Source organism: Oncorhynchus gorbuscha, linkage group LG18 (assembly GCF_021184085.1).
Source record: "Oncorhynchus gorbuscha isolate QuinsamMale2020 ecotype Even-year linkage group LG18, OgorEven_v1.0, whole genome shotgun sequence".
Lineage (NCBI taxonomy): Eukaryota > Metazoa > Chordata > Actinopteri > Salmoniformes > Salmonidae > Oncorhynchus > Oncorhynchus gorbuscha.
Genome location: NC_060190.1, coordinates 65,018,910 through 65,043,616, shown reverse-complemented (window position 1 = coordinate 65,043,616; position 24,707 = coordinate 65,018,910). Strand labels below are relative to the sequence as shown.

Sequence of the window (24,707 nt, the reverse complement as noted above, 5' to 3'; positions counted from 1 at the left end):
GAACCGCATTCCAGTGCACAATTTGCATGGCTAACGTTAGCAGCTGTAAAGTATAGTTTGAAGTTGTAGCTAGTAGACAAAAGTTAGTCAAAAGTTTAATGGTCACAATTATCCTATTCCTACCAGAACGCTTAAAAGTAACTCAGAAAACATTGTATCCGCTCCTCCCACAAATTACACACTTTGATGCGTAAGTTTGACATACTTTTTCAATGTCATTTTTGTTTTGTAGATTTATGTCTCCCTGGCTTGACCAGGCATTGCAGAACCCTCACTGTAGATGGGAAGCTGTCTGACGAGTTCCCTTCCATGTAGAGGAAGTCAAAAGGTAGATGGCAGCTTTTGCTGAGCAGCACCGGGCTTCACCTCAGGTCCCCCTGGAGTCTTGCACCATTCGCTTCCTGGATAGGGTAGCCTAGTGGTTAGAGCGTTGGACTAGTAACCGCAAGGTTGCAAGTTCAAACCCCCGAGCTGACAAGGTACAAATCTGTCGTTCTGCTCCTGAACAGGCAGTTAACCCACTGTTCCTAGGCCGTCATTGAAAATAAGAATTTGTTCTTAACTGACTTGCCTAGTTAAATAAAGGTAAATAAAAAAACCTAAGCCGTGGCCAGCACGGAGCCTCTTCGACAGAGGACTTACTAGAGTCCGGCTACGCTGTGATCTTCCTGCACAGACACCGCTCCTTATATCCCTTCACTCTGGGATTAATCTGCCGGACAGCCTGCTGCTGGACAATAGAGGAGGGTTCTGGCTGTGGCCAAGTCATGGTCAACCAGCAGGCACTTCCCAACATTGGCAAAGTCCTGATGCGTTAAAAAGAGGCACGGCTTCTTCTGCCTGTGGAGTTCCTGCACCACCTCAAAGCTCAGACCCATAGGTAGGTACTGACACTCAACTAGAAGTAGTAGCAGGGCTTATAGGGGTGTACAGTACATGCATGTGCTGGTATATTAAACATGCACTCAATGTTCACTCTCCTCTCAGGGTCCAGGGCCATGTTTTATTTGGCTGCAGCAGTGTCAGATTTTTACATTCCAGCATCAGAAATGCCAGAGCACAAATCCAGTCCTCCAATGGACCACTTCAGGTGAGTAAAGAAGGCCATCAAATACAAAAGCACATGCTCATTATCATTGATCCACTGTAAGCCAAGCCTCTTCTGTCCTATAGATCAGTATGAAGATGGTCCCCAAGATGTTGTCGCCGCTGGTGGACTGGGCTACACAGGCATTTGGGATTTCCTTCAAGCTGGAGATGGACCCGTCCATCCTGCTGGACAGAGTTCCGGCGGGCACTGGACAACAGGCTGTGGTGGCCAGCGTACTGGACACCAGACGAGGTTATGTAGTGTACACTCAGGCCAAGCTAGTACTTACGGATGAGGAAGCAAGCAGAGATCGAGGACAGTATTGTCAGTAACCTGACCAGAGCTCACGGCCAAATCATAACCCAACAAGACTGAGACCCCAGAGGTGTTTTCATTAGTTGCAATGGAAACTTCACTCCAAAAGAAAACGTAACTTATTTTTGTTGCATAACAACTGGACAAATTCATGGACATCCATCCCCGTTTGATATGTTTGCTTCCTAGAGTAAGATCGCTTCTCACGGAATCTGACTAATGAATACACTCCAGTAAACTGTGCTGCTTACTGGGAGGGCTGGCGTTGGTGGTCCGATGAAACACACTAACGTGACGTGCAGGGCACTAGCTCTACTTTCTTCTTCTGAAATCTTAATTCATGCTTGTCTAGTTTGGATCTTTATTTTATCTTGCAGGGCTTTCACCGTCCTAGATCAGACATTCATGTGCAGGTTTCAGTACACACTCTGCCGTTAAAATCAAATATTTACATAATCACAGAAAAACAATCCTTGATCACCTTAACTTTAAGTATCATACCATCTTATGTCACAAGGCAGATTACAACATATTGGTTGTGGAATGATAATGCCAACCAATGAATTGACTTCACCTCATAGCAGTTTGTCAGAGTAATATCACAGACAGTACATCAGTGAAGTAACAGACTCGGAACATTAAACCTTAACTGTATGTTGGTATTTTATGTGCTGGACAAATCACAAATCTACTCCAGAGGAAACTGGCAACAGTCGTCCTTGAAGGCATGACACACCATACAGCTAGCTATCAGTGTTTGTCTAATTTACTTGCAAATGTGTGGAAACTGTTTGGTTGGTTATTTGAGTTTGACACTAAGTCCAGCACAGCTCTCCACTGTATCTTGTCTCCTCACAACAGACTTCACGAACCTGGAATACATTCAAGATTTTAATGTAGGTTTTTTCAAAAATACACTTGGAATTCAATTTTATCCATAATTGACAATAGTTAAATTATACAAGTTGTCAATTTTGCTATCAAATACTGTATATCATATCAGCATACACACTACAAAGCAGGATCAAGGAGTTAGTTCAGAATATTGAGGCAAGTTATCTGGCTAATAAATAACTAATCTTGAAATGGGCTATGGTCTAATTAACTCAACCTAAGTTTATTTTTCTAAATTATTCAGAAAATCAACAGTTATTTCTGGTTGTTAATCAAAGTAAACTGGCTAACTCATTGGTTCTGCTTTGTAGTACATCTCTCAGATGTGCCTGCAGGAGGTGTAAGTAATGCCTGTAAAACACTTCTCATACATTGGATTTGTATACATTTTATACACTGCAACTTCAAGTTTCAAATGTAGTCTACAAACTGGTCCCTTTATGCGGATCTTGGCTCGTCTGAAATTCTCTCTGTTTGACTCTGGGATTGCGGTCAGTCTTCTTCCTCTTCGGTGTAAACCCTTGGTTCTTGGCCATTAGTGGAAAGGATCGAGCAGCATGTACAAAACCGGGAAGGGAATACTCTAACATATAAAGTACTCTAATAATCTGATGAATCATGATTTGAAGTACTGGGTGAAAATGTTTTAATATTGTGCTTTGTACAATGAGTATGGAAACAAGAGACATGGTAACAAGTAAATATGGTAAATGAAGGCTAAGCTGTACAATAAATAATTACTGCTGTATACTTGTGTGTGTGACTAATTTCTAAATGTTTAAAGGACAATACTCAAGAGGGTGAGACACTGTAACTGGTGGGTAATGCATCTCTTAGTATCTGGATCCAACTCTTCATCTGCAACGAAGAAATAGACCTCCCATCAAGCCCTGCCCATCTCATTCCTACTCTGAACTTGAGTAAATGTACCTGGTAACACTCGCCCTTCACCTCAGCCTGTAGGTCCTATTCAGTTTCAGCCTCTCCATTCCTCTGTAGAAGTGCAGGGCAGCCTCTTCATCCAAGTCAGAGTATGATGGTTCAGACCCAGCCTCTTCAGACATCTGACAACATAGGTACCAATCCAGCTTAGATGTAGACTCCAAACTTACATTGCCAAGAGCAGCACTTCAGATATTGCGATGAGTGTGATATCCCTCTCACACAGTATCGGCGCATGGGTCTGTGTGGTAGCAATAGGACCAAAACAGCTGAGAAGTTTAGCCGCACGCTTCAATGCTTACTTTGTGCATCTTCATCATATTGCTGAGTATACCTTTAAAGGGATACTTTGGGATTTTGGCAATGAGACCATTTATCTACTTCCCCAGAGTCAAATTAAATCATAGATAGCATTTGTATGTCTCAGTGTACAGTATGAAGGAAGTTAGGTGGTTCCATGAGCCACTGCTAACAAGCATTAGCACAATTAAGTCCATGGGTATCTACTAGCACACTAACAGATACTCAAGACTTCCAGTCATTGTGCTAACACTGGTTAGCAACTTAACTCAAACTGCACTCAGACACAAAAATGGTAAACATGAGTTCATCTGACTGAAGTAGATAAAGGGCCTCATTGCCAAAATCCTGAAGTATGGCAACATCACCCAATGGATCAACATCATACTCATTTCTCACCTTGTGGTTGGTGATCTTGCTAGTCCCTGGCTTCATAGCAGCCATCTCATTCTGGCCTGCAGAGAGCAACTGGCGCAGCTGTGGGGCAAGCCAAGCATCTACCTCACCCATGTCATTTATCAGCTGCAGGGACAGTCAGAGGACCCAATTATTATAGGACACAATCTGACATACTAACTATATGACAAGCACTGTATATGTTGACTACATTCCATGTATATACACTCAACTGCCAGTTTATTAGGTACACCACCCTGTTCACAAAAATGGTGCAGCAAACACAAAAACATCTGGCCAGTGGCAGTCGTGTGTGCGAAAACAGCTCGCTGATGAGAGGTCGAAGGAGAATGGCAAGAATCGTACAGGCTGGTGGCGGTAGTGTGGGAAATATGTAGGTCCCTTGATACCAATTGAACATGTTTCCATGCCACTGAGAATTCAGGTTGTTCTGGAGGCACCGCTTGGTCCGACCCAGTACTAGATGGGTGTATCTAATAAACTGGCCACAGTATTTATATTTCAGTCTATGGCATTGCTTGTTCTGATATAATATGAATCTGGATTATGTGTATAGTTTTTTTTATTGCTAGGTATTCCTGTACTGTGGAAGCTAGAAACACTGCACCTGCAAATCTGTGTATGCGACCAAGAAACATTGATATAGGCCTTAACATTTTATCAATCATAAGCAAAATGACAATGCATCTACTCACATTCCTGTAGATAAGCAGTCTTTCAATCACTGGGTGGTTGTGTGCGGGAATATGCTTTGCCTTCAGGATGAGGTAGAAACTGATGTTTGTGCAGTAACTCAGGAGAGAAACAACAATAAGTGAGTCCATTCTCAATGGCATTGTTTATGCAATTTATGTTGCAAATCAAATATATACTTAATTTAGATAAAGCTGCTGTTTAGTCTTGAGGTAGTTGGCACCCTTTCCCGGTGGGATGCGTCCATCTTTGACCATTTCCAAAAGGGCCTGTAGCTCATCGTTCAGCTCTGCCAAGTGCACAAAACACCATCGGCAAACAGTACGACATTACCACTCAACACCATTAGTAACTGTAACACCAACATACTGTAACTCTTATTACAGGTTCAACAACATTGTGGTTTACACTGTCCGTTTCTTTTTCTGCTGAACATACAGTAGTAGTGATGTTGTGTTTATCATACCTTGGACTTCACGTCCTGAATGAGCTCCGATAGCTCTGGTGATTCCTTCCCCAGCAGCTAATTCTCTCCTTCTGGGACATCTGCTTCAGGTCCTTAACAATCCTCTCCCTCCTCTCCACACCATTCTCTACAGCAAACTCTTAGACAGAGATAGAAAGACACTGAGGACAACAGTGAAATGCTGTTTCTTGCTTTGATAGAGCTAGAGGCTCAAGTATGTACAGTTGAAGTCGGAGGTTTACATCCACTTAGGTTGGAGTCATTAAACCTCGTTTTTCAACCACTCCACAAATTTCTTGTTAACAAACTATAGGTTAGGCAAGTCGGTTAGGACATGTACTTTGTGCATGACCCAAGTAATTTTTCCAACAATTGTTTACAGACAGATTATTTCACTGTATCACAATTCCAGTGGGTCAGAAGTTTACATACACTAAGTTGACTGTACCTTTAAACAGCTTGGAAAATTCCAGAAAATGTCATGGCTTTACAAGCTTCTGATAAATGATGTCAATTAGCCAGAGTCAATTGGAGGTACCTGTGGATGTATTTCAAGGCCTTACCTTCAACCGCAGTGCCTATTTGCTTGACATCATGGGAACATCAAAAGAAATCAGACAAGACCTCAGAAAAATAAGTCTAGTTCATCCTTGGGAGCAACTTCCAAACACCTGAAGGTACCACGTTCATCTGTACAAACAATAGTACGAAAGTATAAACACGGGACCACGCAGCCGTCATACCGCTCAGGAAGGAGACAAATTCTGTCTCCTAGAGATGAACATACCTTGGTGCGAAAAAATCTAATCAATCCCAGAACAACGGCAAAGAACCCTGTGAAGATGCTGGAGGAAACAGGTACATAAGTAGTTATATCCACAGTGAAATGAGTCCTATATCGACATAACCTGAAAGGCTGCTCAGGAAGGAAGAAGCCACTGCTTCAAAACCGCCATTTAAAAAAGCCAGACTACGGTTTGCAACTGCACATGGGGACAAAGATCGTACTTTTTTGAGAAACGTCCTCTGGTCTGATGAGACAAAAATACAACTGTTTTGCCTTAATGACCATCGTTATGTTTAGAGGAAAAAGGGGGATGCTTGCAAGCCAAAGAACACCATCCCAACCTTGAGGCAAGGGGGTGGCACCATCATGTTGTGTGGGTGCTTTGCTGCAAGAGGGACTGGTGCACTTCACAAAATAGATGGTATCATGATGAAGAAAAATTATGTGGATATATTGAAGCAACATCAAGACATCAGTTAAAGTTTGGTCGCAAATGGGTCTTCCAAATGGACAATGACCCCAAGCATACTTCCAAAGTTGTGGCAAAATGACTCAAGGACAACAAAGTCAAGGTAACTGGAGTGGCCATCACAAAGCCCTGACCAGACTCAGTTACACCAGCTCTGTCAGACGGAATGGGCCAAAATACACCCAAATTATGGGAAGCTTGTGGAAGGCAACCCGACATGTTTTACCCAAGTTAAACAATTTAAAGGCAATAATATCAAATACTAATTGAGTGTATGTAAACTTCTGACCCACTGGGAATGTGATGAAAGAAATAAAAGCTGATATAAAATCACTCCACTATTAATCTGACATTTCACTTTCTTAAAATAAAGTGGCGATCTTAACTGACCTAAAACAGATAATTTTTACTAGGATTAAACGTCAGGAATTGTGAAAAACTGAGTTTAAATGTATTGGTTAAGGTGTATGTAAACTTCAGACTTCAACTGTATACTGAATTGCTGATCATGTATACCTGAAGGTTTAGATCATAGTCCTCCTATGATAGACAGCAAATAGTCTCTGAATATTCTTAGCTTCTTCATCCTCTGCCTCCACTTCTTGCTGAGATTTTCCCTCTGCAACAACAAAGTAGTTTAGTGGTTTCAAGGAAACAGCCTTCATCTATGACCTCTATACCAGACTATGACCTCTATTCTCCAGACAGGTTCAAAATTCAACTCACTGGGAATCATAGTAGAATACAGGTAATGGTCTCAATAGTATGAATTGACTAAATGGAAAATACTCACTTCCCACATAATCAGAAAACATCTGTTTCCCCATGCCATGTCATTGGAGAGAACAGACCATATTTAAGATGTCAAGCAATGGACATTAGACCGGTGGAAATCTGTCATTTGGTCTGATTTTTGGTTCCAACCTCTGTATCTTTGTGAGACGCAGAGTAGGTGAATGGATGATGTGGTTCCCACCTTGAAGCATGGAGAGGTGTGATGGTGTGGGGCTGCTTTGCTGGTGACAATGTTTGTGGTTTATTTAAATTTTAAGGCACACTTAACCAGCATGGCTACCACAGCATTCTGCAGCGATACGCCATCCCATCTGGTTTGCGCTTAGTGGGACTATCATTTGTTTTTCAACAGGACAATGACCCAACACACCTCCAGGCTGTGTAAGAAGGAGAGTGATTGAGTGCTGCATCAGATGACATGGCCTCCACAATCACCGGACCTCAACCCAATTGAGATGGTTTGGGATGAGTTGGACCGCAGAGTGAAGGAAAAGAAGCCAACAAGTTCTCAGCATATGTGGGAACTCATTCAAGACGGTTGAAAAAGCATTCCTGGTAAAGCTGGTTGAGAGAATGACAAGTGTGCAAAGCTGTCATCAAGGCAAAGGGTGGCTACTTTAAATAATCTAAAATATATTTTGATTTGTTTAACATGCCTTGTGTTATTTCATAAATGTTGATGTCAGCACTATATCAATTATGATTGATGGACCACGTCAAATTGGCTAGCTAGCTAATAACAGATCACATCAATGGCTAGTTAACAATCAATCTTTCAGGGGATGAACTAGATGGCTATGTATTTGATTTACTTGCCATCTAGTGGTGATGACAGTAGTCCAACTGACAACTTTACCATGACGAAGACTTGAGATTAAAGCTTAATCTCTGATGAAGCATGCTTAATTTAGTGACAGGTGACAAATATATAGGCTAACCTCACGTACAGTGGGGCAAAACACTATTTAGTCAGCCACCCATTGTGCAAGTTCTCCCACTTAAGATGAGGCCTGTAATTTTCATCATAGGTTCACTTCAACTATGACAGACATTAAGAGAAAAAAAATCCAGAAAATCACATTGTAGGATTTTTAATGAATCTATTTGCAAATTATGGTGGAAAATAAGTATTTGGTCACCTACAAACAAGCAAGATTTCTGGCTCTCACAGACCTGTAACTTCTTCTTTAAGAGGCTCCTCTGTCCTCCACTCGTTACCTGTATTAATGGTACCTGTTTGAACTTGTTATCAGTATAAAAGACACGTGTCCACAACCTCAAACAGTCACACTCCAAACTCCACTATGGCCAAGACCAAAGAGCTGTCAAAGGACCCCAGAAACAAAATTGTAGACCTGCACCAGGCTGGGAAGAAGAATCTGCAATAGGTAAGCAGCTTGGTTTGAAGAAATCAACTGTGGGAGCAATTATTAGGAAATGGAAGACATACAAGACCACTGATAATCTCCCTCGATCCGGGGCTCCACGCAAGATCTCACCCCGTGGAGTCAAAATGATCACAAGAACGGTGAGCAAAAATCCCAGAACCACACGGGGGGACCTAGTGAATGACCTGCAGAGAGCTGGGACCAAAGTAACAAAGCCTACCATCAGTAACACACTACGCCACCAGGGACTCAAATCCTGCAGTGCCAGACGTGTCCCCCTGCTTAAGCCAGTACATGTCCAGGCCCGTCTGAAGATTGGGAGAATGTCATATGGGAGAATGTCATATGGTCAGATGAAACCAAAATATAACTTTTTGGTAAAAACTCAACTCGTCGTGTTTGGAGGACAAAGAATGCTGAGTTGCATCCAAAGAACACCATACCTACTGTGAAGCATGGGGGTGGAAACATCATGCTTTGGGGCTGTTTTTCTGCAGAATGAATGGGGCCATGTATCGTGAGATTTTGTGTGAAAACCTCCTTCCATCAGCAAGGGCATTGAAGATGAAACATGGCTGGGTCTTTCAGCATGACAATGATCCCAAACACACCACCCGGGCAACGAAGGAGTGGCTTCATTAGAAGCATTTCAAGGTCCTGGAGTGGCCTAGCCAGTCTCCAGATCTCAACCCCATAGAAAATCTTTGGAGGGAGTTGAAAGTCCGTGTTGCCCAGCAACAGCCCCAAAACATCACTGCTCTAGAGGAGATCTGCATGGAGGAATGGGCCAAAATACCAGCAACAGTGTGTGAAAACCTTGTGAAGACTTACAGAAAATGTTTGACCTCTGTCATTGTCAACAAAGGGTATATAACAGTATTGAGATAAATAAGTATTTGGTCAACATCAAAAGTTTTCCACCATCATTTGCAAATAAATTCATTAAAAATCCTACAATGGAATTTTCTGGATTTTTTTTCTCAATTTGTCTGTCATAGTTGAAGTGAACCTATGATGAAAGTTACAGGCCTCATCTTTTTAAGTGGGAGAACTTGCACAATTGGTGGCTGACTAAATACTTTTTTTGCCGCACTGTATATGAAAATAAATGATCAATTGATGTTTACTGATCCTGAAAAGCATGCAATTACTTGTTGTATAACTATGATGATAGTGCTAAATGGGCAATAATCAGAAATGTGTAGTTCTAACTATGCTCTTCAAGATGTGGTGATATAAAAACAAAATAGTTTACATTTATTTAACAATCCCTTGAAAACAGGCTGTAGTTCTCAATGGTTTTAGCAGAGCTGGGGGACTCCTTGCCCCCTGGCAGCCAAATCGAACGCTCTGCACCGTATTGTCCGTTTTGCTGCTAATGACTCATACTCTTTACTTGCAGTTGACTCACCTCTTCAACACCACCTTCCTGGTCACTGTCCATCCGAACACCACATGACATGAGTTTCTATAGTGAGTTTCTATAGTGGCAAAGAGAAACAACAATAAGACTCACTGAGTAGGGCTCAAAGATTTCAGCAAAGAAGTTTAACTATGCAAATAGACGCACCGAGATTTTGGCATCATGGGACTCAAACTTGTCCTTCATATACTGTGAGGACCTCTTTTGAAAAGATTGTAAATTGAGAGGAGATTGAATGTCAACTTGAAATTGGTCTAAAGCAGTGGTCACCAACCTTTTTTGAGTCAAGATCCCTTTCGCAATCAAAAAGCAAGCTGAGATCTGCTGTTCAGATTGTTTTTTAAATTGATTAAATGAATAAAACAGTTGTAGAAATACGGTTTGTGCAGTAGGCCTAATAGCCTACATTTCCACAGCATATTGGCTATATGCCTATAACGCCAATATTGTTCTCAGACCATATTAGATTTCAAAACTCGAGCTTTGACTCCAGCAAAATAGATCAGTTGGTGGAGCAATTGCAAGGCACAGCTGAGCAGAAATTGAAATAAGTTGCTTTTTTATTTTACTGGACTGATGCATCTGATGGCCATGGTGTTTTCAAGACAACTGGGAATCCCAGTTAAATAAATGCTGCCAAATCATGATGTCAGTCATTTTTTAAGTCTGAAAGTCTTAGCTCTAGAAAGAGGCCAGAGTTTCCACCTTCGAATTCCGTGTTGGATAACCATTTAAAACAATTTCTCTTTCTTCTTCCCCAGAGTTCCCAGTTGTCTTGAACGCACTGAAGTCCGAAAGTCTGAACGGAGAGAGCAGTAGAGGGTCCATCTCTCACTGTCCCTGCTCTATCATTCCTTTCATCCAGTAACACTGATGCCAAAACTTGAGTTGCACTGCACAAATTCATGTTGTTCTTATGACCTAATATAAGATAGTGAAATATTCCTCAATATTAAATTTAGACATTCATTTCATTCATTTAGCAGACACTTGTATATTAATCGACTTACAGTAGTGAGTTCATACAGTTTCTCATATTGGTCCCCTGTGGAAATCGAACCCTGGCGTTGCAAGCGCCATACTCTACCAACTGAGTCACACAGGATGAGATTCTAATAATAATAAAAACGAAGGACTATCTAATAGGGCATTTTGTGTTTTGTAAGTGTTCAATAAAAACAGTTAACAGTGTAGAATAAAAACTTAAGAAATGAACTCACTCGTAAAAACAGCAGCTCTTGGATGTATTTTTTGACAGTCTCTCTGGTCATGGTTTTAAAAGTTGTGAAATCTCACCTGGTCTAGTATCAAACTTTTCTGTGGCGGAGGTATTGGAAACTGTAGGAACGGTGACTTGAGCTATCCGATTGGCTAGCACAGTAGGCGAACTCGATTTAGCCACAGATCTCTCCGTCCGCCTGCAGGCAGAATTAGTCTTCGCAGACAAATTAAATGGTTTAAGATGGGAACACTTTGCCATACCCGGTGTGCAGGGCTTCTGAATCAAGTGCAGAATCCAACAGCGCAACACGAATAGCATACAAATACGAGCGCAAAAGCCTTTGGCTTTTCTACAGAAATGTTTGGTGATCGACTCGGAAAGACTTGAAGATCGACCAGTTGATTGCGACGGACCGGTTGGTGACCACTGGTCTAAAGCAACAATGACACCTATCGGTCAAGTAAAGGACACACTCCTCTCCATATAATCATTGTTGACAATCAACTTTGTGCAGATGTTGATGGCTATGATATGAAAGTAATCATAATTCTGTTCACACAGGCATCTCCATTACATCTACAGATAACATATTGTATCTTATCTAGGACAGACATGTCTTCGTACGCTTCAGGGTCATCTTTGTCATACTGTTCTGAGTGGAGCAAGAGCAAAAATCGTCACATTTCAGCCAGGTCAAACAATGCAATCCTTCCATCCGAGTTTAATCCACTCCGAATCAAATTACATTGTATTCTAATCAAATTGTATTGGTCGCACACACATAGAGCAGACGTTATTACGGGTGTAGCGAAATGCTTATATCGACATTAATACAAATAAAATTGTATTGGTCACATACACATGATTAGCAGATGTTAATGCGAGTGTAGCGAACAAAATAGATCAGTTGGCGAAGCATTTGCAAGGCACAACTGAGAATAAATGGATCTAAACTAGAGCTACAATCCTGCCATTTCCTGTGGCAATCTAAAGGTAAAACGTTTAGCTACTATATCGACCTTGAACTAAAGTTAACTGTTCATACAATTAAATCTAGCTAACGTACCTTAGTGCTCGAACCATGTTAAGTAGAACCTTTTAAATTGGTTTGAAATGTGCTGTTCCAAACGTGAATACACGCATAATATATCAATACACCTGGACCTGAAGGACATTTGATAGGAAACACTTTGAAGTTTGTGGAAATGTGAAATTAATGTAGGAGAATATAACACATTAGATCAGTTAAAATATAATACAAACCAAAAAAATGTGTTTTCCATTTAATGTTTTTGTTCCAACATCTTTGAAATGCAAAAAAAAGAGAAAGGCCATATATTGAGTTAGATTTTGTCCACAAGATGGCAGCAATGTGTCTGCACAGTTTCAGACTGACACGGGGAATAATTACATCGCAATATTTTGTAATAAGTTTTTTTATAGATTTTTTTATTTAACCTTTATTTAGCTAGGCAAATCAGATAACAACAAATTGTTATTTACAATGATGGCCTGCCACGGCCAAACCCAGCGGACACTGGGCCAATTGTGCGCTGCCCTATGGGAGTCTGCCAGGAGTTTGCCCAAATGTGCCGAATTGGTTCATTTATACATTTTCAAGTACATAACTATAGAGAACATACAAAAATGCTATAGTAATGCACATTTTTTAAAATAAGAGCTTGTCAAGAAATGTCTTCTGTTGTGGGCACCTGGATGCCGCAACTATGTGTCTTCTGTCGTGGGCACCTGGATGCCGCAACTATGTGTCTTCTGTCGTGGGCACCTGGATGCCGCAACTATGTGTCTTCTGTCGTGGGCACCTGGATGCCGCAACTATGTGTCTTCTGTCGTGGGAACCTGGATGCCGCAACTATGTGTCTTCTGTCGTGGGAACCTGGATGCCGCAACTATGTGTCTTCTGTCGTATGGTCTTCTGCACCTGGATGCCGCAACTATGTGTCTTCTGTCGTGGGAACCTGGATGCCGCAACTATGTGTCTTCTGTCGTGGGAACCTGGATGCCGCAACTATGTGTCTTCTGTCGTGGGCACCTGGATGCCGCAACTATGTTTTTCACCAACTCACTGACTGTAATGTACTTTTTTTATATGTACAACCCAATGACCAATACAGAGGACAATTTTCCACTTACAATAAAATATAAATAACAATATATTACATTTAAAAAATGATTATGTTACCTAACACCAAATACAATTAGAAAATAATGAATCTCTACGTGTGTATTGTTTTTAAATATACGACATTCTGGAATAGTTTTCAAATCAATAAATGCATTGAACAAAAAAACTCATGTTCTAAGTGCGTTTTGCATGATGAAAATACATTTCCACAATATTACTTTTTGTATGGGTGAGGGATTTATATACGTTATTAAAATATATAATCATTTATTTTAAAATGTCTGTCACATTTATGGGTTTTAAATATATGATCATACCAGTTAATAGTTTGGACACAGCTACTCATTCAAGGGTTTTTCTTTATTTTTAATATTTTCTACATTATAGAATAATAAGCATTTCAGTGTAAGGTCTACCTGTTGTATTCGTCGAGTGTGACAAATACAATTTGAGTAAAGGGTCTGAATTCTTATGTAAATGTTATATTTCCATTTTATTTATTTATTTTTTATAAATTAGTAAACATTTTGGGATATTGTGTCTAAATTGATGAGAAAAAAAAGTTAATATACTTTAGAATAAGGCTGTAACGTATCAAGATGTGGAAAAAGTCAAGGGGTCTGAATACTTTCCGAATGCACTGTGTAATCACTAAATATATTTAGCCACTAAAAACTATGAAAATATACAGCATATGGAAATAATGACAGCTATGATAGAAGAGAGACACAACTCATGCTTCATATCCTCAAGCATGCCTGGTTACCTCCAACTAGTTACAGATGATCTTATTTTCCCCTTCTTGTACAACCCCCCCCCCCCCCCCAAGCCTGTCTCCTTGAGATAATCTACACCGTTTGCCCTAAAGTGCACAGCTGACAACTTTCAAATCCCCATGTCAACTTGTGTTCCAACTTGTAGATTCTGTGTGGCTATATTATTCCACAATAAAGGCTTTTTGGGCGTCTCCCTAAGAGAATGTATGTAATATTTCCGTCCCTACTGTATCTATTATGTGGTGATGAAAGAGAACCTTTTCATTCATAGCTGTCTTCTGAGACTGTCCTCCGACCGGTCCAACCAGACAACCAGGTCTGTAAGCAGCAAGAACAGGACTGGAGTCAGACTCCCACCGGCTGACTGGTGTACACTTCTTGTCCTAGTAAAGCCTTCCTGGGGGGCAGACCTCTGTCTCCCCTGAAACCGTCTTTTGACTCTCATCCAAGTTCCAACATCCATCCTAAAAATGATGTTATGAGATGTGGATTGTTACTGAGGGTAACTTTTATTTAGAGATTGATGCTATTTGACATGATCTATACAGTAAGATAATATAATGTGGTGGCCAACTATGACTGCCCCTTCACAGGAGTGTCTCTGAAATGTAAAGAACATATTTCTGGCACAGCCTACTGGGCTTATTATAGTGTGGCATACTGGAGCTCCACAATGGGCATGTGGTGTGGAGTATTACATATTAAGATAAACAATATTTCACAGGGGAATTGAACGCACGACAGCCACTCTCCAGTTAATTCCATGTCTTGAGGCATGTCTTGAGGCATGTCTTGCTGATCACGAGGAAGATTTTATGCAAACAAATACTTCATCACAGAAATGACCGAATTAACCCAAACTGCAGCAATATTGCATACAGTAAAGAATAGTCTATAAAATGAAGACTCAATTTAAAGTATTTCACAGATACAGTAATAGTACTGTTTGTACACAATACATATATACATTTAACACAGATAAAATAAAGACATCGTACATTGTGTCTCTGTTGTTCACTACACTTTAGACAAAGAGTGCTATCTAGAACCTAAAAGGGTCCTTCAGCTGGCCCCATAGTAGAACCCTTTGAATAACTATTTTTGGTTCCAGGTAGAACCCTTTTGGGTTCCATGTAGAATGTATTCCACAGAGGGTTCTAAGTGGAACCAAAAAGTGTTATCCTATGGAGACAGCTGAAGATTCCTTTTGGAACCCTGTTTCTAAGAGTGTACAGTCAAGTGATAATAGACTAACAATACCGAGTAATACTGAATAATGCTGCTCATGTATGTCTTAGTTCACTGCCTCTTGCGCAGGTGAACATACAGGACTCCACTGAAGAGCAAGAGCGGTACACAGGACCAGGACAGAATGAAACAGTAGCCAAAGTGGCCAATGCTCAGGTCTCTGGTGTCATCCAGGATCTTCTTGCGGTGGAATGTGAAGATCAGACAGGCGGCAAATGATGTGAAACCTGGTGGAGCAGAGCAGAAAGGGGACAGGGAGGGTAATGCTCTTTATAGAATAAACGTGTGTCAATAACAAAAATGAACAGAGAACTTCTCTAGGTTAAAGATAAAACCTCGCAAATAGTATACAGTAAGTACACACATGAAAGAACTGGGTGTCATAAACTGGTCAATTCTTGTCCAGTACAGTACCTGCAAAAACCTGACAGAGGCCTGTGAAATAGAAGAGCCCTCCTTTAGACATGGTGAAGAGCTGACCCAGGAAGACCAGGAAGGAGATAGAGGAAAAGACCACTGAGAGGACAGTCAGGGACTGGACTGCCTGCAGCCAGTCTGGAGAAACAAGAGAGGAACAATGAGACTCCATGTCATTGGGATCAACACACAGACACATTGAATAGGACTATACAGCCTATAGGGAGGAGGTCAGAAACCTGAAACCTCTCAACGTGATCAAGACAAAGGAGATGATTATGGACTACAGGAAAAAGAGGACCGAGCACGCCCCCATTCTCATCAACGGGGCTGCAGTGGAGCAGGTTGAGAGCTTCAAGTTCCTTGGTGTCCACATCACCAACAAACTAACATGGTCCAAGCACACCAAGACAGTCGTGAAGAGGGCACGACAAAACCTATTCCCCCCCAGGAGACTGAAAAGATTTGGGAGGGATCCTCAGACCTCTATACTACCAGGCAGTGTCAGAGGACAGCCCAAAAAATGGTCAAAGACTCCAGCCTCCCTGGTCATAGACTGTTTTCTCTGCTACCGCACGACAAGCGGTACCAAAGTGCCAAGTCAAGGTCCAAGAGGCTTCTAAACAGCTTCTACGCCCAAACCATAAGACTCCTGAACATCTAATCAAATGGCTACCCAGACTATTTGCATTGCCCCCCCCTCTTTTACACTGCTGCTACTCTCCGTTGTCACCATCTATGCATAGTCACTTTAATAACTCTACCAACATGTACATATTACCTCAACTAACTGCTGCCCGCGCACATTGACCAGTACCACCCTGTATATAGTCTCACTATTGTTATTTTACTGCTGCTCTTTAATTACTTGTTACTTTTATTTCTTATTCTTATCCATATTTTTTTCAACTGTATTGTTGGTTAGGGACTCGTAAGTAAGCATGTGCATGTGACTAATAACTTTTGATTTGATTTATTGAAAATAAAACCACATGACCATATACAGTGGGGCAAAAACGTATTTAGTCAGCCACCAATTGTGCAAGTTCTGCCACTTAAAAAGATGAGAGAGGCCTGTAATTTTCATCATAGGTACACTTCAACTATGACAGACAAAATGAGAAAAAAAATCCAGAAAATCACATTGTACGATTTTTAATGAATTTATTTGCAAATTATGGTGGAAAATAAGTATTTGGTCAATAACAAAACTTTATCTCAATACTTTGTTATATACCCTTTGTTGGCAATGACAGAGGTCAAACGTTTTCTGTAAGTCTTCACAAGGTTTTCACACACTGTTGCTGGTATTTTGGCCCATTCCTCCATGCAGATCTCCTCTAGCGCAGTGATGTTTTGGGGCTGTTGCTGGGCAACACAGACTTTCAACTCCCTCCAAAGATTTTCTATGGGGTTGAGATCTGGAGACTGGCTAGGCCACTCCAGGACCTTGAAATGCTTCTTATGAAGCCACTCCTTCGTTGCCCGGGTGGTGTGTTTGGGATCATTGTCATGCTGAAAGACCCAGCCACGTTTCATCTTCAATGCGCTTGCTGATGGAAGGTTGAGGTTGAGGTTTTCACTCAAAAGCTCACGATACATGGCCCCATTCATTCTTTCCTTTACACGGATCAGTCGTCCTGGTCCCTTTGCAGAAAAACAGCCCCAAAGCATGATGTTTCCACCCCCATGCTTCACAGTAGGTATGGTGTTCTTTTGATGCAACTCAGCATTCGTTGTCCTCCAAACACGACGAGTTGAGTTTTTACCAAAAAGTTCTATTTTGGTTTCATCTGACCATATGACATTCTCCCAATCTTCTTCTGGATCATCCAAATGCTCCCTAGAAAACTTCATATGGGCCTGGACATGTACTTTCTTAAGCAGGGGGACACGTCTGGCACTGCAGGATTTGAGTTCCTGGCGGCGTAGTGTGTTACTGATGGTAGGCTTTGTTACTTTGGTCCCAGCTCTCTGCAGGTCATTCACTAGGTCCCCCCGTGGTGTGGTTCTGGGATTTTTGCTCACCGTTCTTGGGATCATTTTGACCCCACGGGGTGAGATCTTGTGTGGAGCCCCAGATCGAGGGAGATTATCAGTGATCTTGTATGTCTTCCATTTCCTAATAATTGCTCCCACAGTTGATTTCTTCAAACCAAGTTGCTTACCTATTGCAGATTCAGTCTTCCCAGCCTGGTGCAGGTCTGCAATTTTGTTTCTGGTGTCCTTTGACAGCTCTTTGGTCTTGGCCATAGTGGAGTTTGGAGTGTGACTGTTTGAGGTTGTGGACAGGTGTCTTTTATACTGATAACAAGTTCAAACAGGTTCCATTAATACAGGTAACGAGTGGAGGACAGAGGAGCCTCTTAAAGAAGAAGTTACAGGTCTGTGAGAGCCAGAAATATTGCTTGTTTGTAGATGACCAAATACTTATTTTTCACCATAATTTGCAAATAAATTTATTAAAAATCCTACAATGTGATTTTCTCAAATTTTTTTCTCATGTTGTCTGTCATAGTTGAAGTCTACCTATGATGAAAATTACAGGCCTCTCTCATCTTTTTAAGTGGGAGAACTTGCACAATTGGTGGCTGACGAAATACTTTTTTTGCCCCACTGTATAGGCATAAACAGACAGAATAATCCAAGGTTATAAAAAGAGAGATCCTCAATCTAAGTAGACTGGATACGTATCATTTAAAAAAACATAATTTTCCACTGGATTTACCATTTTCATTAGAGGCAGCACACAGCCAGTTTCCCGTTGCGTTGTCGTGAATGCAGTTAGACCAGAGGTCTGTGATTTCAGCATCGGACCAAACCCACCAGAACTAGAGAGAGACAGGTTACATTCAGCTGGCAGGTTCTGTGTGCAGACCAAACCCACCAGAACTAGAGAGAGACCAGAGGTCTGTGATTTCAGAACTAGAGAGAGACAGGTTACATTCAGCTGGCAGGTTCTGTGTGCATGGTAATCTGACATCGGACCAAACCCACCAGAACTAGAGAGAGACAGGTTACATTCAGCTGGCAGGTTCTGTGTGCATGGTAATCTGACCAAACCCACCAGAACTAGAGAGAGACAGGTTACATTCAGCTGGCAGGTTCTGTGTGCATGGCAATCTGACCAAACCCACCAGAACTAGAGAGAGACAGGTTACATTCAGCTGGCAGGTTCTGTGTGCATGGCAATCTGACCAAACCCACCAGAACTAGAGAGAGACAGGTTACATTCAGCTGGCAGGTTCTGTGTGCATGGCAATCTGACCAAACCCACCAGAACTAGAGAGAGACAGGTTACATTCAGCTGGCAGGTTCTGTGTGCAAACCCACCAGAACTGGCAATCTGACCAAACCCACCAGAACTAGAGAGAGACAGGTTACATTCAGCTGGCAGGTTCTGTGTGCATGGTAAAACCCACCAGAACTAGAGAGAGACTGACTGTGTGCAAACCCACCAGAACTAGAGAGAGACAGGTTACATTCAGCTGGCAGGTTCTGTGTGCATGGTAATCTGACCAAACCCAGGTTACATTCAGCTGGCAGGTCTGACCAAACCCACCAGAACTAGAGAGAGACAGGTTACTGGAGAGAGACAGGTTACATTCAGCTGGCAGGTTCTGTGTGCATGGTAATCTGACCAAACCCACCAGAACTAGAACTAGAGAGACAGGTTACATTCAGCTGGCAGGTTCTGTGTGCATGGTAATCTGACCAAACCCACCAGAACTAGAGAGAGACAGGTTACATTCAGCTGGCAGGTTCTGTGTGCATGGCAATCTGACCAAACCCACCAGAACTAGAGAGAGACAGGTTACATTCAGCTGGCAGGTTCTGTGTGCATGGTAATCTGACCAAACCCACCAGAACTAGAGAGAGACAGGTTACATTCAGCTGGCAGGTTCTGTGTGCATGGTAATCTGACCAAACCCACCAGAACTAGAGAGAGACAGGTTACATTCAGCTGGCAGGTTCTGTGTGCATGGTAATCTGACCAAACCCACCAGAACTAGAGAGAGACAGGTTACATTCAGCTGGCAGGTTCTGTGTGCATGGTAATCTGACCAAACCCACCAGAACTAGAGAGAGACAGGTTACATTCAGCTGGCAGGTTCTGTGTGCATGGTAATCTGACCAAACCCACCAGAACTAGAGAGAGACAGGTTACATTCAGCTGGCAGGTTCTGTGTGCATGGCAATCTGACCAAACCCACCAGAACTAGAGAGAGACAGGTTACACACAGGTTCTGTGTGCATGGCAATCTGACCAAACCATAAAACTGGGTCCCCACTGTGGGATTCCACCAGAGCTTTCGAAGTAATAAAATATCCATAAATCTAATTCCTGCATATTTTATAAGGTCACGCTGGGGTTTTCTTAAAGCACCATAGTGTTATCAGTATGTTGATATTCAACATGGTTGTGGTTTCTCTTCTCAGACTTTGATACGTCATTGTAAAGGCCGTCATTGTAAATAAGAATTTGTCCTTAACTGACTTGCATAGTTAAATAAAGGTTCAATAAAATAAAAATAAGTCAGGAAAGGGAGTGCCACAGAGACAGATTGGCTAACAGTGGAGAGTGTCTCACCTTCTCCATGGTGGCGATGAACAGCATGGCCAGAGTGAAAAGATGAAGCACAGTCACAGACATGAGCAGAAGAACCATGATGGCTGGGAGCTTCCACTGAGGCCACACTCAGGTGTCCTGGACACAGACAGACTTTTGAGACAGTGGAAACTTTCAACACCAGTATTGTGGATTTGATATCCACTGTGGCCACCCACATGGAACATGTTTGCACACACAACTGTAAGTCACTTTGGCTAAAAGCATCTGCTAAATGGCATTTATTATTATGTTATATTCAGTTCCAGAATAGGGCAGACTGCACTGTTCTTCTCCTGTCTAAATCTAAGCAACTCCATTTTCCTTGTGTGAAACAACAAGAGTGAGATTTGAATCCATTAGAAGGATAATGAGTATTCTAAAAAGGTATGTGTCTCGTCACATTCTTCATCTGGTTTGCATTAGGCTTTTTCACAGATGAGAAAACTGTACTGTTTGTGGTACCTGGTACTAAAAGGAGCAAACGTGAGGACTGAGCATAGTATGAGGGAGAACTCTTGAGTGACAACAAAATATATTGACTCTAACAACACTCTAGATTGAGAATAACAAAACATGTATATTTAATTAGTTACTTTCACTGATTCTCAAATAATCTATTTCAATACACACATAATAATGTTGGTATACAGTATGGCATATTTGTCTTGAATTCCATACACACTGTTCATTCCAAACCATAACAAATATTTCAATCCTCTAGATAACATTGTAACCAAAGCTTAATCAAACGTTCCAAGTACTTTTCACGTCTTTGACATTGTGACTTACCTTAAATTTCAGTTCCTGGGGAACTATGACTGGTTCTGTAACCCTCAGTACCCCTCTCTCCTCTGCCACCCCTGCTTTTCTCACAGACGCCACTCCTCCCCTTTACTCTTCCTCTACCCCCACACTATCTCCAAAGCTGAGATAAAGACAGGGGTTGGAATGCAGAGTGGGATATAGGGGGAGTTCTCAACATCTATTTCCTCTACCCAGTCTACAGTCCGGACAACAGACCAAAAATGACTACTGACTGACTACTCACTGGACTGGACCCACACAAAGTCACAAACAGAGTCAACCACATGAAAAAGGACATGTTGTAAACATTACACTTGAAATCTGCATGATATATATACAGTACATCTGGGAATCATTAATACCTCATTTTAGACCAGATCCATAACCCTGCGGAAAAAATATAAACGCAACATGCGTTGGTCCCTAGTTTCAAAAGCTGAAATGAAAAATCCCAGAAATGTTCCATATGCACATAAAGCTTATTTCTCTAAAATGTTGAGCACCAATATGTTTACATCCAAGTTAGTGAGCATTTCTCCTTTGTCACTTGAAACGTGTGGCATATCAAGAAGTTGAATAAACAGCATGATCATTACACAGGTGCACCCTGTGTTGGGGACAATAAAAGGTCACGCTAAAATGTGCAGTTTTGTAAGACAACACAATGCCACAGATGTCTCAATTTTTGAGGGAGTGTGCAATTGGCATGCTGACTGCAGGAATGCCCACCAAATTCCACAGGCCACAATCACCAACCTGATCAATTCAATGCGAAGGAGATGTGTCGCGCTGCATGAGACAGATGGTGGTCACACCAGATACTGACTGGTTTCCTGATCCACGCCCCAACCAATTTTTTGAAGGTATCTGTGACCAGCAGATGCATAACTGTATTCCCAATCATGTGAAATCTATAGATTAGGGCCTAATGATTGTATTTCAATTGATTGATTTCCTTATATGAACTGTAACTCAGTCAAATCTTTGAAATTGTTGCATATTTTTGTTCAGAATATATGTGGATTGTGCATTTTGAGCTCAAAACCCACACTCCCTCTCAGAGACTGAGCATGGTCTTAACATTCACTTTCCATTCATTACATTGAAAAACTGTCAGATTAACATACATTAGTATTCCATTGGTCAACAGAAAATTACCACACATTTGTTTTGTAGAGTTGAATCCAAAGTCACACTATCGTCGAGTGGTAGAGCAGCGGTTTAACGTGATCCATGACTTGTGTCAGTCTGACACACAGTCATTGGTCTGATCAGTCTCTAGTACAGTACAGTAGGCTACTGTTGCCAGGATGTATTCCGTCAATGGGAGGAAATGACTTCCCATTAGAGACCACTTTTGATGTCTAGTGAGTGAGAAAACTTAGACCACCCAAGAAACCTCAACAAGTAGGCTAAAAGTTAATAATACACAAACCATAATATTTTCACAAAACAACATGTGTTTTATTTTAATGTAAAGCCTAAGACAGTTATGACAAATAACAATAAAATAATCTTAAAGTAAACCAAATGTATATTTTTCCATAAAGTGCACTTGAACTTTAACAGTGCTGCCTAGACAGAATTCAGTGTAATTCAATTCCATTAAACTGACAATTGATGTTTATATATAGTACCAGTCAAAAGTTTGGACACTGTCACGCCCTGATCTGATTCACCTGTCCTTGTGCTTGTCTCCACCCCCTTCCAAGTGTCACCCATCTTCACCATTATCCCCTGGGTACTTATACCTGTGTTTTCGGTCTGTCTGTGCCAGTTTGTCTTTCCTATAGTCTCTGTTTTCTAGTTTCCTGGTTTTGACCTTTCCTGCCTGACCTGACCCTGAGCCTGCCAGCCGTCCTTTACCTTTGCGTCTACTCTGGATTACTGACCTCTGCTTGACCTGACCCTGAGCCTGCCAGCCATCCTGTACCTTTACCTCTACTCTGGATTACTGACCTCTGCCTGACCTGACCCTGAGCCTGCCTGCTGTTCCGGTGCTTTACACCCTCTCTGGATTATTGACCCCTGCCTGCCTTGACCTGTCGTTTGCCTGCCCCTGTTTAAAGAATAAACATTTGTTTCTTCAACACTGTCTGCACCTGGGTAATATATTAAAACGTGAGAGACACACCTACTCATTCAATGGTTTTTCTTTATTTTTACTATTTTCTACATTGCAGATTAAAAGTGAAGGAATCAAAACTATGAAATAACACATATGGAAGGATGTAGTAACCAAAAAAGTGTTAAACAACTCAATATAGAGAAAATTATATATTTATTTTATATTTGAGATTCTTTCATGTAGCCACCCTTTGCCTTGATGACAGCTTTGCACACTCTTGGCATTCTCTCAACCAGCTTCACCTGGAATGCTTTTCCAACAGTCTTGAAGGAGTCCCCACATATGCTGAGCACTTGTTAGCTGCTCTCCCTTCACTCTGTGGTCCAACTCATCCCAAACCATCTCAATTAGGTTGAGGGCGGGTGATTGTGGAGGCCAGGTCATCTGATGCAGCACTCCATCACTCTCATTCTTGGTCAAACAGCCTTTACACAGCCTGGAGGTGTGTTGGGTCATTGTCCTGTTTGAAAAACAAACCCTAACCCTAAGCCACTAAGCAAACCAGATGGGATGGTGTATCGCTGCAGAATGCTGTGGTAACCATGCTGGTTAAGTGTGCCTTGAATTCTAAATAAATCACAGACAGTGTCACCAGCAAAGCACCCCCACACCCTCACACCTCCTCCTCCATGCTTCACTGTGGGAACCACACATGCAGAGATCATCTGTTCACCTAGCCTGCATCTCACAAAGACATGGCGGTTGGAACTTGTGTTTCTTGGCCCAAGCAAGTCTCTTCTTATTGGTGTCCTTTAGTAGTGGTTTCTTTGTAGCAATTTGACCATGAAGGCCTGGTTCACACAGTCTCCTCTGAACAGTTGATGTTGAAATGTGTCTGTTACTTGAACTCTGTGAAGCATATATTTGGGCTGAAATTTCTGAGCCTGGTAACTCTAAAGAACTTAACTCTGCATCTTCCTTTCCTGTGGTGGTCCTCGTGAGAGCCAGTTTTATCATAGCGCTTGATGGTTTTTGCCACTGCACTTGAAGAAACTTTCAACGTTCTTGATATTTTCTGGATTGATTGAACTTCATGTCTTAAAGTAATAATGGACTGTCATTTCTCTTTGGTCTTTTACCAAATAGGGCTATCTTCTGTATACCACCCCTACCTTGACACAACACAACGCTTTAAGAAGGAAAGAAATTCCACAATGAACTTTTAAGAAGGCCCTGTCACACCCTGATCAGTTTCACCTGTCCTCTTTATTGTATCCACCCCCTCCAGGTGTCGCTTGTTTCCCCAGTGTATTTGTCCCTGTGTTTCCTGTCTCTCTGTGCCAGTGTATTTATCCCTGTGTTTCCTGTCTCTCTGTGTCAGTGTATTTATCCCTGTGTTTCCTGTCTCTCTGTGCCAGTCTATTTATCCCTGTGT

General features: G+C 41.6%; 1 protein-coding gene, 1 long non-coding RNA gene and 1 pseudogene across 9 annotated transcripts; 1 reads left to right on the top strand and 2 right to left on the bottom strand.

The window, feature by feature from the left end:
• The first annotated feature begins 998 nt into the window (after nucleotides 1-998).
• LOC124003889 lies at nucleotides 999-3,047 on the top strand (annotated as a pseudogene).
• Nucleotides 2,854-12,392, bottom strand: LOC124003890. 7 transcript variants are annotated; one of them, XR_006833285.1, is made up of 8 exons: nucleotides 12,268-12,392; nucleotides 9,968-10,037; nucleotides 6,890-6,992; nucleotides 5,118-5,256; nucleotides 4,654-4,940; nucleotides 3,941-4,018; nucleotides 3,251-3,363; nucleotides 2,854-3,157 (listed from the first exon to the last, which is right to left on the bottom strand). It is a non-coding gene; the product is annotated as an uncharacterized LOC124003890 (long non-coding RNA). The 7 variants fall into 7 exon arrangements; XR_006833289.1 differs by lacking the exon at nucleotides 12,268-12,392 and adding an exon at nucleotides 11,276-11,599 and having other exon boundaries at nucleotides 5,118-5,278; XR_006833288.1 differs by lacking the exon at nucleotides 12,268-12,392 and adding an exon at nucleotides 11,276-11,599 and having other exon boundaries at nucleotides 3,251-3,482; nucleotides 3,941-4,063.
• Nucleotides 12,393-14,903: 2,511 nt separating this feature from the next.
• LOC124003997 (epithelial membrane protein 3-like) lies at nucleotides 14,904-21,301 on the bottom strand. Of its 2 annotated transcripts, none has more exons than XM_046312713.1 (5): nucleotides 21,190-21,301; nucleotides 20,380-20,496; nucleotides 18,517-18,619; nucleotides 15,786-15,926; nucleotides 14,904-15,598 (listed from the first exon to the last, which is right to left on the bottom strand). In XM_046312713.1, the coding sequence occupies exons 2-5, from the start codon at nucleotides 20,455-20,457 to the stop codon at nucleotides 15,423-15,425; spliced, it is 498 nt and encodes a 165-aa protein (XP_046168669.1). In that variant the 5' UTR covers nucleotides 20,458-20,496; nucleotides 21,190-21,301; the 3' UTR covers nucleotides 14,904-15,422. The 2 variants fall into 2 exon arrangements, with proteins under 2 accessions (XP_046168669.1, XP_046168670.1); XM_046312714.1 differs by having other exon boundaries at nucleotides 20,380-20,511; nucleotides 21,190-21,264.
• Nucleotides 21,302-24,707: the final 3,406 nt, after the last annotated feature.